Genomic DNA, 13540 nt, shown 5'->3' with positions numbered 1-13540 from the left:
CTCTGTGCCCTCCTGCAGTAAAGTTTCCACCCTTAAGATAAGCTGTTACAAAACCTCTGGCAGCATCTCTTGGCCCATTCTCAGGAGCTTGTGCTGGATCAGGGCTTGGAGACTACGGCCCATGGGTCAAATGGTTCACTGCCTGTTTCTGTTCGGCCCACAATCTAAGAATCACTTTTACATTTTTAATTGGTTGAACGAAATCAAAAGAAGAATGATTTGACATGAGAAAATTACATGAAATTCCTTTTTCATTGTCTATAAAGTTTTATTGGAACCCAGCCAAGCTCATGTGTGTCTATACGGATGTGTTTTCATGAGTTAACAGCAGTTGAGTGGTTGTGACAAAGGCTGTATGGTCCACAAAACGTAAAGTATTTACTGTTTGGTGAAGAAATTTGCCGATACCTGAGCTAGATCAAAGGATTTCTGCATTTCTCCTTAGAGTAACCAGCTGGGTTAAACCCTCACAATTTACGAGTGAAATTGGGCCAAACAAGGAATCCACTGTGCCAGTTGTGGATAATTGGGCCTTAGGGTTCGGTGGCAGTTCCCCCTACCCCAGCATTGAGGGCCTGTTTATTCGTCTCCTTGACCATTGTGGAACAGCAGTTATTTCAAGATGATAATTTTGTTTCTTTGTTTTTTACCTATACATTTACTTTTTAAAAAAAATTTTATTGAAGTAGAGTTGATTTACAATGGTGTGTTAATTTCTTTGGTACAGCAAAGTGACTCAGTTGTATATATATATTTTTTTCATATTCTTTTCCATTGTGGTTTGTCACAGGCTATTGGATATAGTTCCCTGTGCTATACAGTAGGACCTTGTTGTTTATCCAACCCCTATATATACTAGTTTGCATCTGCTAACCCCAACCTCCCACTCCATCCCTCTCCCACCCCCAAAACCCTTGGCAACCACATCTGTTCTCTGTGTCTGTGAGTCTGTCTTTGTTTCGTAGATATGTTGATCTGTGTTGTATTTTAGATCCCACATACAAATGACATCATATGGTATTTGTCTTTCTCTGTCTGACTTACTTTGCTTTAGTGATAATCTCTAGGTTCATCCGTGTTGCTACAAATGGCATTATTTCATTATTTTTGATGGCTGAGTAATATTCCATTGTGTGTGTGTGTGTGTGTGTGTGTGTGTGTGTGTGTGTGTGTGTGTACACCACATCTTCAAGATGATAATTTTGAAATGATGCCAGGAAATGTTGTTTTTGTGCCATATGTTAATGACTTGTGGTGGGTTATCATTTCCCACTCTAAAGATTTTTGATAGTTAACACGTTAATTACATGCTGTTTTCATGCTTAAAATTGCAGTGGTACCTTAAGGGTAGGTTATAAAGGTTAAGAAGTAAGGCTTGATCATCTGAAAGCAGTCACCTCCTGACCTCTGGGTGGAAGTTAGTAAATGTTGTGAGATCATGAACATTTATGTCATTCACTTGTCCACAGTGTTGGGAGAATGGCATCATCTTGTGCCGGAAGATTGCAGAGCAGTACGAAAGTTATTATGATTATAGAAACCTGAGCAAGATGAGGGTAAGGTACCTGGATGCATCCTAATCGGGTTATGGAATCCTTTTTTGCTTAGCTTTCCAATATGGCGCTATGAAATTAGCTTTGTGATGGTCTTGATATGTCTTGCAGAAAAGCTTTTTAAAGATGCCTTTCCTCTGAAGCATACTCCTCTATTTATACAGAGAAACAACATGTTGATCTGTGTGATTTTTCTGATTAATATACAAAAAGGGAGCCCTTGATCTATTCTAAACACATCTGACATATGAAATATAAAATTTAACCCAAGATAAATACTTTCAGTTTGTTGAGGAAACTCTCCACACTATTAGAAGAGCTTGCCACTTGCACACAAATCTCTGTATCAATGTACTATTCTTAGTCCCATAATCTGCACAGCAAAATAGTAAAAATGACTAGCTGACACGTTTTTAAATATTTGGGGGTTAACTTCTATAGGTGTCAAATCTTTTTCACTTCAGAAATATGTTTTTATTTGCTAAACTGAAACCAAGGTCTTAGTACCCAAGAGCCCAAGGAGTTTAATATTTTGTGTCCCTGAACAAATGTTTGATACCTTCTTTTCTTTCAAATTCATGCAAGTCCCTCTGGTACTCCAAGTCCTGTTCTTTAAAGTCATGAACACTTGGTGTCATCTTGTAACACTTAAGCTCTTCAGGGTTTCTAAAACAGGATCATCAGCTTTTATACATACATTTTTAAAAAAAGATGATGATGTTGGCTTTTAACTCTGAGGTAGCAATTTAAGAGATGATCTCATAAACCTTTAACAGCTCAAAATCCCTTACACCACAAGTGACTTTTTCAGCTGGCAGGAGCTGGCCCTGTACTTTGGGCATAGTATTTCATGTCAGCAGTTCATCGATATTTCTCCTAACATCAAAACCAAGGAGGAAAAGCCGTGTTTTAACTTCAGTCCATCATGCTGGCGCTGGCAGGCACTGAAGTTTTATATAAAAATGTTGTTGTGCTTCTCTGGGCACCCTGTCCCCGGAACAGAATCGAGGTTACAGTGTTTACCCGTTAGAGCCCTTGGGTGCCATAGTCACTAAGATTTTTATAAACCCAAAGCATTGCACTTCACGCCAACTGCTCTTTTGGGTGCTGTTACTGGGGGCGGGGGAAGGGGGAATGTTTGCAAGTGAAATATTAGTCTTTCTGTGGAAACCCTGGGGATAATAATACCATGAATGGGAAACCATAAGCTTTATGTACTTTGTAGTTCCAACCTTGTCAAAGACACACTTAAGAGCTTTCAGCCCAGACAGCACTTTGCTCTATGGGCCCCCGTTGGTTTGGTTTATTGGTTTATCCCTGTCCAACCTGTACAAGGTTGCACCTTCCAAATGTCCCAAATTTCCATGGCCCAGGAAAACCGAGTCCACAGGTGAGTACGAGAATTCTCCAGAATTTGCCTCGAACAGTTCATGTTAATTTTTATCTTATTGTGAAGAAAATATTTCCTCGATAGACCAGGTGCATAGAAATCATCCTCTCTAGTGAGAACACGTAATAATATACTCGATCCTTTAAAGCAGGGGTCAGGAAACTGCAGCCTGTGTGCCTCGCGGAATTGAGTAGTTGTGACAGGGACCATGTGGCCTGCAAAGCCTAAAATATTTTATTTTATCTAGTCATTTACAGAGTAAGTTTGCTGATCCCTGCCTTAAAGCACAGAAAGGGAGTCAAACCTTCTTTTCTGCAAACTGAACTAAAATGATGTTCTCCTTTTTATAGAAGAAATATCCTCTTCTATAAGGTGGTAGAGCTAAAAGATGAGATAAAATGATTAAAGTTTCCCCTGTTCTTTGCTAGATGATGGAAGCCTCTTTGTATGACAAAATTATGGACCAGCAACGTCTTGAACCAGAGTTCTTCAGAGTTGGATTTTATGGGAAAAAATTTCCATTTTTCTTAAGAGTAAGTAATATACTATTTAATTTGCTTTTATACTTCCAATATAGATATCCCAATCAAGCAAACTAAGATCTGAATGACATTTTATCCTTTTAAGACAGGGTAAAATAACGTCATGAGATTTTCTTTTAACTTTGTAGTTTGCAAACACACTCATTTAGAATGACTTGTTTTGAGTAATTTCCCAAGATTTCAAACAATCATTTGATTTTTCTTCTTAAGTTTCTAAGCTTACTATATCTTATGAGCAGTCTCTGGCAATTACAGTTGCTTCCCCTGTGTGATAGAGAGTCTCTCTTCAGAATGCGGTTTCCGTAGAGTTAACATTAGAGAGAAATGGCCGGAGTTGCAGAAAACATAGCGGTTTCACATTATGTGCAAACTCTTCCTCCAGAATCACGTGAAGAGCATTGTTTGGCCTAGTCGATTCTGTGAAAAGCTAAATGGCACTCAGCAAAGAGATGCAATTTATTGCTAGTAGAAACTATTTCTACAAAGGAAAATTTTCCAGACTTTCTAAGGTACCTACTGGATAGTAAAATACTTGATTCCATTCTCACCGTTGTTCACACTGTACCGAGTAGTCTCTTATGTGCTTGAATACTTATATAACATTTCGATAAGTAACATCCCACTTACACTTGCTTACCTAAAAGCTTTGGTTGGGAGAGGAAATTCACCTCCCCAAGCAACTAAGGAGAAGTGTCTAGGATAATTTTGTAACATTGAGTGAATTCATTACAAACTTTAAATCTCAATATACAAATATTTTGGTATTTGTGTTGCCCTAAATACCTTGCTTTAACTGTCAGTACCTATGGATAGATACAGGATGGGGGTACTTGAAGGCGAACAGAGAGGAGAAAGATTTGACTCCATTGTTTCTTTAATAATCATTAACTTAACCTGCCTTTCAGAATAAAGGTTTTATATTTATAAAACCTTTATTCATATATATATATAAAATACCCAAACACCATAGGCAAAGATTGATTTAGTATTACATAGAACAAATGCTCAAATAACAAATCGATCGTCTTTAACTGATTGAAATGACCGTGTATTTGGGTGCCACGCAGACATAAGTAAAATCTCTTTGTTGGATTAAAGAGGAGCCACATGACGTACCTGGTCACATTGTTGGCTCTGCAGATGGACCTGCCTGAAGACAAAGGAAAACTTGATTCCAAATAAACAATCGTGGCAAACTCAGAACACATGCTGAATTTGAAAGACTACTGGGTCCAAGTTCTGAGGGGAAAGAAGGACATTCTAGAGCTGTGAGCAGCACAGAGGGCCGAGACCCCACAGGAGGGTCCAGACATGACTCTGCTGCTGCAGATACCCTTCCTCTCTTGGCTCAAAATCATGCAAAGATGATGTTTTCTTATCGTACTCAGGGCTACCTGATCCATTATGCACAGTAGATACAGTGTTTAGAGACCAGATGATTCTTAGATGGCCCATAAAACTGTTTTAATTTCTTTTAAAAATCAGAAGAAAAAAGTGAACTTTTTTTTTTTTTTGATGTGGACCATTTTTAAAGTCTTTATTGAATTTATTAAAATATTGCTTCTTTTTTTTTTTTTAATGTTTTGGCTTTTTGGCCATGAGGCATGTGGGATCTCAGCTCCCTGACCAGGGATGGAGCCCACACCCCCTGCATTGGAAGGTGAAGTCCTAACCACTGGACTGCCAGGAAAGTCCCAGAAAAAAGTGAACTTTTAGGTTAAAGAAAATGTTATAGCATATATTATAATGTATATTATACATTAGATTATTATTCATCTATTTGTCTTTATACCAAATGAGTCATACAATATGATTTTTAATATTTTTTATAGAGAAAGCAGCCCACAAAAGTGTTGTAGCCCTGATCAAATTCTGAATTCAGCTAGCAAGTGTATTATGAAGTATCCTAGATGTCTATCTAGTATGTGCAATTAGTGTTAATTAAAAGTGTAAAGTTTTTAAAAATCAGAAGCAATTTTGGAGCCATAATTTTAAAGGGAATTTAGCAAATTAGAGGACTGCATCGGCTCATAAAATGAATTTTGTTAAAAAGTCAATTGGAATAAATCAATCTCTATATCACTGTTCTTTTGAAAACAGCTTTTCTAGAAATAAATGGCATTTCCTTCAAAATGAAAGAGAAGGGTCACCCTCTATTGGTTTCTAAAGAGCACTGTACCCTTTGGAATCATGAGGCTAGACCTTTTTTTAGGAAATCAGATTCTAGTCTGTTCTTTGATTTAAAAACAAATATCAACATTAAAAATTTCCTTTCATTGTTTGATCAATTTCCAGAAAATATTTAAAGCTCAAATAAATTAATATATTTATATGATTGTATGATCAAAGTAGTTTTTTTTTACCCTCATGGAAAATGGGTTCTTTGTTGACAATGTTTTATATGCATAGAATATGTTTGAATAATGATTTGTCTAAGGAGAATGACTGAGGTCAAGGATGGGAAAAAGATTTACTTTTTATTGTATGCCCTGTACTATTTGGGAATTCTTTATACCACAGGTATGTATTTCCTTTAAAAAAAAAAAAAAAAAAAGACGATTAAAAAAAAGTAAGTATTAATAAATACGACCCAGCAATTCCACTCCTAGGTATATATAATCAAGAGAATTGAAAACATAGAGCCACACAAAGACATGTACATGAGTATTCATAGCAGCATTATTCATAATTGCCAAAACAAGGAAACTGTCCAAATGTCCATCCACTGATGAATGGATAAACAAAATATGGTACAGCTATACAATGGAATATTCAGCAGTAAGAAAGGAATGAGGTAATGATATATGCTACAAAATGGTTGAACCTTGAGAATATTATAAGTGAAAGAAGCCAGTCACAAAAGGCCACATGTTATATAATTCCATTTATATGAAATGTCCAGAATAGGCAAATCTATGGAAACAGAAAATAGATTAGTGGTTGCCAAGGACTGAGGGGAGGGGAACTAGGGAGTGACTGCTAATGGGCATGAGTTCCTTTTTGAGGTAATGGAAATAATCTGAAATTAGATAGTGCTGATAGTTGCACAACTCTGTGAATATACTAAAAGCAACTGAATTGCATACTTCAAAAGGGTGAATTTTATGGTATATGAACTACATCTCAGTAAAGCTGTGGTTTAAAAAAAAAAAATTGATGGAGGAAATGCTTAATTCCTCTTTATTTCTCAGAAACTCAAATATCAGACCCAAAATTTATGTTTATTCCAAAATGATTTCTTAATACCATTGAATGACTTTACGCTTAGAGGAACTCCCCTGATTTTACAAACTGTTGTGATGTATAAGCATTTTTTTAGAACTGTTTCAGTTTTTCAAGTATTCAGATATTTATTTGGGGACTTCTGTAAGATGCAGGAAGGTATGTATTGCCTTATTTTATCAAACAAACTTATTATCTTTTTTAAAGAAGTTTATTTTATATTGGAGTATAGTTGATTTACAATGTTGTATTAGTTTCAGGTGTACAGCAAAGTGATTCAGTTATACATATACATATATCTATTCTTTTTCAGATTCTTTTCCCATATAGGTTATTAAAGAGTATTGAGTAGAGTTCCCTGTGCTATACAGTAGGTCCTTGTTGATTATCTTTTGAGTAGAAAAAAAGCAAATAATACAACCTCAGAAGGTATGACTTCTATCGAGAAAGTTTTAAATATAGGATTGTTTGGGGGGTCTTAATTTCTAGGGAGTCTGTCTTAGCTTGTGTTTTTCAAAGGATCGTGATTCAGTGAGAGGCTTGTGGGGAATTGTGGCAGGTTCTCAGCACCCAATCCTGCTGTCATTTCCTCTGTGTGCCTGCAGCTGCTTTTTCTCAGCTGCAACCCCGAGCCCTCTGCCCATGGGTGGTTTCTAACTTCCTCACTTTGGCCCAGAGTTCTTCCTCGGGGCATTTGACGCAATCACAGAAACCTCACAGAGCTGAGAAACACTGAGACCCTTGGGCCTTAACTCCCCAGACCACAAATCACTGTATTTCTTAAAGATCTGCAAGGCACGTCATCCCACAATCTTTCTTGGTCTCAGTAGCTCCTAGGAGTTTTTCCTGGACGTAGCAGGCCATGTTCAGAACAGAGAGAGCTCAGGCCTTGGACTCAGACCTGAGCTTAAATCTCATACAAAGTATGTAACGATCTTGATCCTCAGTTCCCAATTATAAAATGGGGGGGCAGAGGTAACAACCTCTCAAGTTTATTTGGGTTAAATAAGGTATGTACAGAGAGCCTAGTCAATGACTGTGCTCAACAATTATAATTTCATTATCATTAAACTGTCAGAAAGAGTTCCTCCTTATCGATAACGGAATCATGAAGGCACTTGTTAGAAACGTGCCCATCTTTCCAGCTCTGTGGCCTCCATCAAGGATGACCTTCACCATTCTTTCCTCAGTGAGAGAGAGTCCTAACCACAGAATGTTTATACATATTGTAAGAACAAAACCAAAAACAGACAAACATTTAGCAAGACCTTAAAAGTCCCAAATCTTAGCTTCAGCCAGTTAACAGAATTCCTGGCTACAGAAGGCTGAGCTGAACTGGGGATGGCAGGGAAGCTTCCCGTGCCAGCCCTGTTGAGAGCTGGAATGCAGACAGGCCTTGTCTTCCTTTATATGGAAGGATCAAGGAATGAACGCGTTAAGGCTGATCTCAGTGACCTTTATAGAAAGAATGCAGTAAAATGTATTTTTAGAGTTTGCACTTCCTTTGCTTTCTTCCAAATTGAGAATTTATCCACTTAACTTTGATATCCAGTTTATGAAAATAATCTGTAACACATGTGTTCACTAACGTTTGGAGGGAACAGGATTGCTTTGTTTTGTGCTTCAGTTCTCTGAGAATCAGACGCCCCTTTGCACCTCATGCAGGTGAACCCAGAAGAGTGAGGCATGCTACTGGAACTTATCAAAAGCAATAGAGAGTTACGCTCATGACCTTTGCTCTGCATTTTTAATATTTGGGTAAATTCTTTAGACTGTTCCAGTGTATTTTTTTGGTTATAGTCTATTGATGTTGGGCCTATGCTTAGTTACCGCCAGTGTCATTTATTTTGGCTTCTCTCTGTAATTAAAGCACCCAGTTATATGGTCCTAACTTTTTTTTTCTGATTTCACCTCCAGAATAAAGAGTTTGTGTGTCGAGGACATGACTACGAAAGGCTGGAGGCCTTCCAGCAGAGAATGCTGAACGAGTTCCCCCACGCCATCGCCATGCAGCACGCCAACCAGCCCGACGAGACCATCTTCCAGGCGGAAGCTCAGTGTATCCACACCTAGAAGGGCTGGATTCCAGTTAGATCGCACTGGCCTTTAGCTGCAGAGCATTTTCATGCAGGTGGTTCAACTACTGATCCCTTTTCAGTAGCTCTGTTCTTACTCTCCCTCTTTCTCATCGTCTTAATTTTAGGTTAGCTCCTTCCAGACAGAATTATGATAGTTATTCTCATGATTTAGTTGAAAAGAAATCCCTTAAGGATTCTGTTAAGGAATTTTCCTCCTTTTAGTTACAACTTTTCTGTGTCTCAGCCCTGCTTTTAAAGCTCCTTTTTAGGGATTTCCCTTAGAATAATTTTCCTCTGGCATCCCCTGTAGAAACTACTTGAATTCAGTTCAAGGAAATGATAGCACTATGTTTATTGGGACATATCATTACCCCCTTTTCCCTTGCTATTTTTATTCTGGATGGAAGGGGAGAGAGTTACCCCCTGTATCTTCCAGGGACTCTTAGCCATGGCATCCTGGACAGCACTTCATCATTTAATAATTGCTGTATAATTACACACTCCCATTGTGTAAACATGAACAACGCAACTGAAATTACCCAGGCATTAGAGGCAAAGGGAATTCACCCCAGCACTCTTTTCTGAATTCCTCTGTCTTTTTCTGAAACTGATGATCTTAAAGAAGACCAGAAACTCCCCCTGAAAATTACAGATGCCATTTCAAAGTAGAAACTTAAATGCACCAGAAGCAAGAAGTTATGTAAGGAAAAAATTTTGCTATCCTTCTTTGAATGAGAAGAGAAGAAGGTAAACATACAAATAAATGTGATAGCCTTTAAAGTAGTTTTTTAAAGTATCAACTACAACTAAACACTCTGCTTATCAATACAAGATTTGAGAGAGTGGATACCACAAATGTGGGAAGGCTGGAGACAGGAGCGTATGAGTTACTATCAGTACTGGTTACTGTCTTTGGTTGCATGGGTATTTGTACATTGTTTTACAAACAAACAAATTTTAAAAAGACCATATGTGCACTAAAGATGAGTGTCTCATGACCAAGGATTAAAATTAAAACAATCCTGAGTATGTGAGATCCAAGCCATTCCTACCCACCCCCAACCAAAAAGAAAAAAAATCAATGATAAATAAATTCACAGGACATAGAAATTTCAAACTGATACTTTGTCAGAATGACCTATGTAAAACTACTTTAAGGCTTGTAGTTTGAGAGGTGATTTGCTACGAACCGAGTTCTTGGTACCTTCTTGGCAGTTTTGACTTGGCTCCAAATAGAAACACCAGATTGTTTCCCATCCTCTTCTCTCTGCCACAGCTCAGCTCGAGCCAGACTTCCACGGAGTTTGCCAAGTCAGGTCCCCTCCTTGACTCTTGAATCCTAGATTTGCAGATATACGCCGTGACTCCCATCCCGGAGAGCCAGGAGGTCCTGCAGAGAGAGGGTGTCCCGGACAACATCAAAAGTTTCTATAAAGTGAATCACATCTGGAAATTCCGCTACGACAGACCATTTCACAAAGGCACTAAAGATAAGGAGAATGAATTCAAGGTACTAGGCCGTTCTTATGACACGCGGTTTCCTCAGATAGACTGTGAACTCCTGGGAGCAAAATGCTTGATAAATATTTACTCAGAGTCAAGTGATAAAGCTAGAAGGGACCAGAAATCATGTGGTCTAGTTGTTCTCAAACTCTACCATGTAACAGGGTGACATGGGGTGCTTTCTAATCAAGCAGATTTCTTAGCCCAGGAATTCTGACTCATTGGGTCATAGAGGAGGCCCTGAAGTTTATGACAATTTTAATGGCAGTGGTCCTCGGTCCAGTTTTTGAGCTCTCATGGTTCATCTCAGTCCTCTCATTCATTCATGTTTAACCAACTGTGGGAACCTCAGGATATTTATTCTCAGTTACAAGAGACTGCCGTGAGTAAAGGATACTGAAGGAACAGGGGATTCTGAGACAGAACCACTGGGGAGCCTGCTGGTGCAGTGGGAGAGTTCTGTGCTGTCTTTTGCTGCATTTTCTTATTAGAATGCTGTGTAACTAGGACTTCTGAGAGGAGCCAGAATAAAAACAAACCATAGACTGTTTGCATGGGTTGAGTTCTCCATCCTCAGTAGTTCCGATATGCCTTGCTAATTCTCTCTCAGCCGGAAGGGGCAAGGTTTCTCACAGCCACCCTGGGGGAAAGGGGCAAGATTGTTCCACCGATAAATTATAATCTGCTCTTTCCTTGATAACAGTGACAAAGTGAGACTACACAGATCCCCAGTTAGTCAGTATTTCCCCCTAAACAGAGAATGTAAAATGAATGTAGGATTGTGGGTGACTTGGCTTAGCTTCTTTCATCACAGCGTCTCTGCTTAAGCTGGGAAATGTTCTCCTATCAGCTATGATTGTCTGATGTGAACTTGCCTTGTCACCCCTGCCTAAGTGTCAGTCCCCAGTGCTCCCAGCAGTAACTTCAGGAGTTACTCACAGCCAAGTGATCAGAGGGAAAGCTGGATAGTTTTGCAGTGTTATGATGGGACTGAGCAAAGCATAGTCCTTTGGGCAAGGAGGTTGAGGGGTTAAATATCAAGGCCAGGAAACCATTGGAAAATAGCACTAGGATGTTATTGAAAAGCTCCATGACCATTTTCTATTCCTTTTGGATACCTTAATTTTTCTTTTGGTCTTCCAAAACCAATTAAAGATCATTAATGTATAATATAGTTTTCATTGCAAGTTCCCAGTAGATAAAAAGTCCAAGATCCACCAGAGTTGGACAGATGACTTGTTCAGAGTGGCGTTCTGATTACCCCAGACCCTGCACTAGAACCCGCACCTTCTGATGCCGTCTCCATTGCTTCTTCCGCTGCACCACATTTCCTCTTGGCCATCACGTTAAATATTTATCAGTGTTGTAGCAACCCTCCTAAAATAAATAAATAAACCTGGCTCCTTCCTCCTGTGCTCACAGCCCTCAGCATCGGGCTCCAAACTGCCCTTGCAGAAGCTTCATCTCCACCGCAGCCCACTCACCCACCCTCGCCGTCAGCTCCTGCAGCACCCAGCTTCTCCCTCCATCTCCTGCCATGCCCTTTCACAAGCCGCTCGCGTCTCTGCGCCTGCTGCTTCCTGCTGCCTGCGCCGTCTCCCCCGCTCTCTGCCTGGCAAACTCCTACTCACTCTTCAAAATTCTGCTCACGTGTCACCTCCTCTGAGAAGCGCTGTCCTCCTCCCACAGGATGCTGGGCACGCCTGCTTTCTCCTCTGTTTTCCCCCAGCACCTGGAGCATTCCTTTCTCTTCTCCCTGAACCCTTCTTGATCTGCTTACCCCCCTGTCACCAGCAGAGCACGCGGGGGCCCCTGTCACCAGGCCTCTGCCCTATTCATTGCAGTAGGTCTTGGCTGGCACAAAGAAATCCTTCCATTTGTTTTTGTTGTTGAAGAAATGGCACTGTTTCAGGAATTTCGTCAAGTTTATTATCCACGCAGGAGTACGCTTTGTTTAAGTAAGAAACACGAGGCAGAGATGCAGAAGCCTCCAGAAGCCTGGTTGACAAAAGAGAAAGTCGTCGTCAGCAGCAGCTCTTACCAAAGGCAGCCATGGTTTCACGTGTCACGGGGGTGTTCATCCTGGCCAGGGGAGCCCTGGCTCTTAAATACAGATCCTCCTGGATCGCAGCAGTGAATGTTGGCACAAGAAAACGTGGCACAGTGCCTGTAGCAATGGAGAAGTCGGAAGTTCTAGCGCAGGGGTCCTAGGGGCAGCTCTACAGGTGACGGGAATGTAGCTTTGAGCAGGTCACATGCCTCTTGGAGACTTAGTGTTGTCATCTTTAAAACAGAAAGATCAGGCTATGTGATTCCTAAAGTCCTTTCCTCCTTGAGGATTCTGTTATTCTAATCCCGGGTCGAATAGCTGATACTACTACTTACCTCTTCCAAATAAAAATGGCTAGACCCCTTGCAGAGTGGAGAGAGTTTAAATTAGAAACTTAGAGGAAATAGTAAAGAAGATAATGTGATGACCTGTTTTTATATTTTTAAGCTTGCTGTCTGGAGTAGATGATTTATTCTACACAGAAAAAAGTTTCAGATGATATACAATGAAATTTACATAAGCTTCAGTGTGTCTTACTGTGATAGCTTCCTGAGTGCAAAGGGGTTGCCAAAGTGCTGGAATGAATACTAAAGCTGACAAAAACCGAAAACTTGATAAAACTGAACGGCAAACATTAGTCATAGCTCAGTAACTAGAAAGAAAGGTAACTTAGGGACTTAATTTGTTTTGTATTTCGTAGAGTCTCTGGGTGGAGAGAACATCGTTATACTTGGTGCAGAGTTTACCCGGAATTTCCCGCTGGTTTGAAGTGGAGAAGCGTGAAGTGGTAAGTGTCAGAGCTTATTCTCAAGAACTTTCTCATCACAGTTGCTCACCTGGTGTCAGGCTGTATATTCATTGCTTCTGCTTTGGACTCGAAGTGCCTGGAAACACTCATAGTAAGTTAGTGAATGTTTGTGATATTTATTGACCGCTATGACCAAAGCTGGAAGGGGAACATTACCATTGACCTAGCCCAGCCAGCCAGAGGGATTCCTCAAAAATAGCTATGACTGCAGCATGTCAACACCTCGGGCCCTTGAGTTAGAAGAACTGGAATTCCAGGTCTCCTAACTACTCTAGCTATGTGACCTTCACTGCTTACCTTCAGTGCCAGGCCACTGGAAGAAAGTTATCCACATTAACTTATTTAATCACCATACCAAAGCTACGAGGTATGTATTCTTTTCTGTTTGTTTTGT

At 39.8% G+C, this 13540-nt stretch overlaps 1 protein-coding gene across 3 annotated transcripts in view; it reads left to right on the top strand.

Moving 5' to 3' along the window:
- Positions 1-13540, top strand: part of DOCK4 (dedicator of cytokinesis 4) — a 490817-nt gene that overhangs the window by 450758 nt on the left and 26519 nt on the right. For all 3 annotated transcript variants that reach the window (XR_014266607.1, XM_082472224.1, XM_082472223.1), the window contains exons 37-41: positions 1470-1556; positions 3372-3476; positions 8625-8766; positions 10129-10295; positions 13039-13125. Coding sequence is in view for 2 of the 3 variants with exons in the window: in XM_082472224.1 (XP_082328350.1) it covers positions 1470-1556; positions 3372-3476; positions 8625-8766; positions 10129-10295; positions 13039-13125 (588 nt within the window). In the remaining variant the exon portion in view is untranslated. The remainder of the gene's footprint in view (positions 1-1469; positions 1557-3371; positions 3477-8624; positions 8767-10128; positions 10296-13038; positions 13126-13540) is intronic.

The sequence above is a fragment of the Balaenoptera physalus genome (genome assembly GCF_965194825.1).
Source record: "Balaenoptera physalus genome assembly, chromosome: 8".
NCBI classification, from domain to species: Eukaryota; Metazoa; Chordata; class Mammalia; order Artiodactyla; family Balaenopteridae; genus Balaenoptera; species Balaenoptera physalus.
The sequence above is the reverse complement of the archived record's forward strand: the minus strand, read 5'-3'. Positions and strand labels throughout refer to the sequence as shown.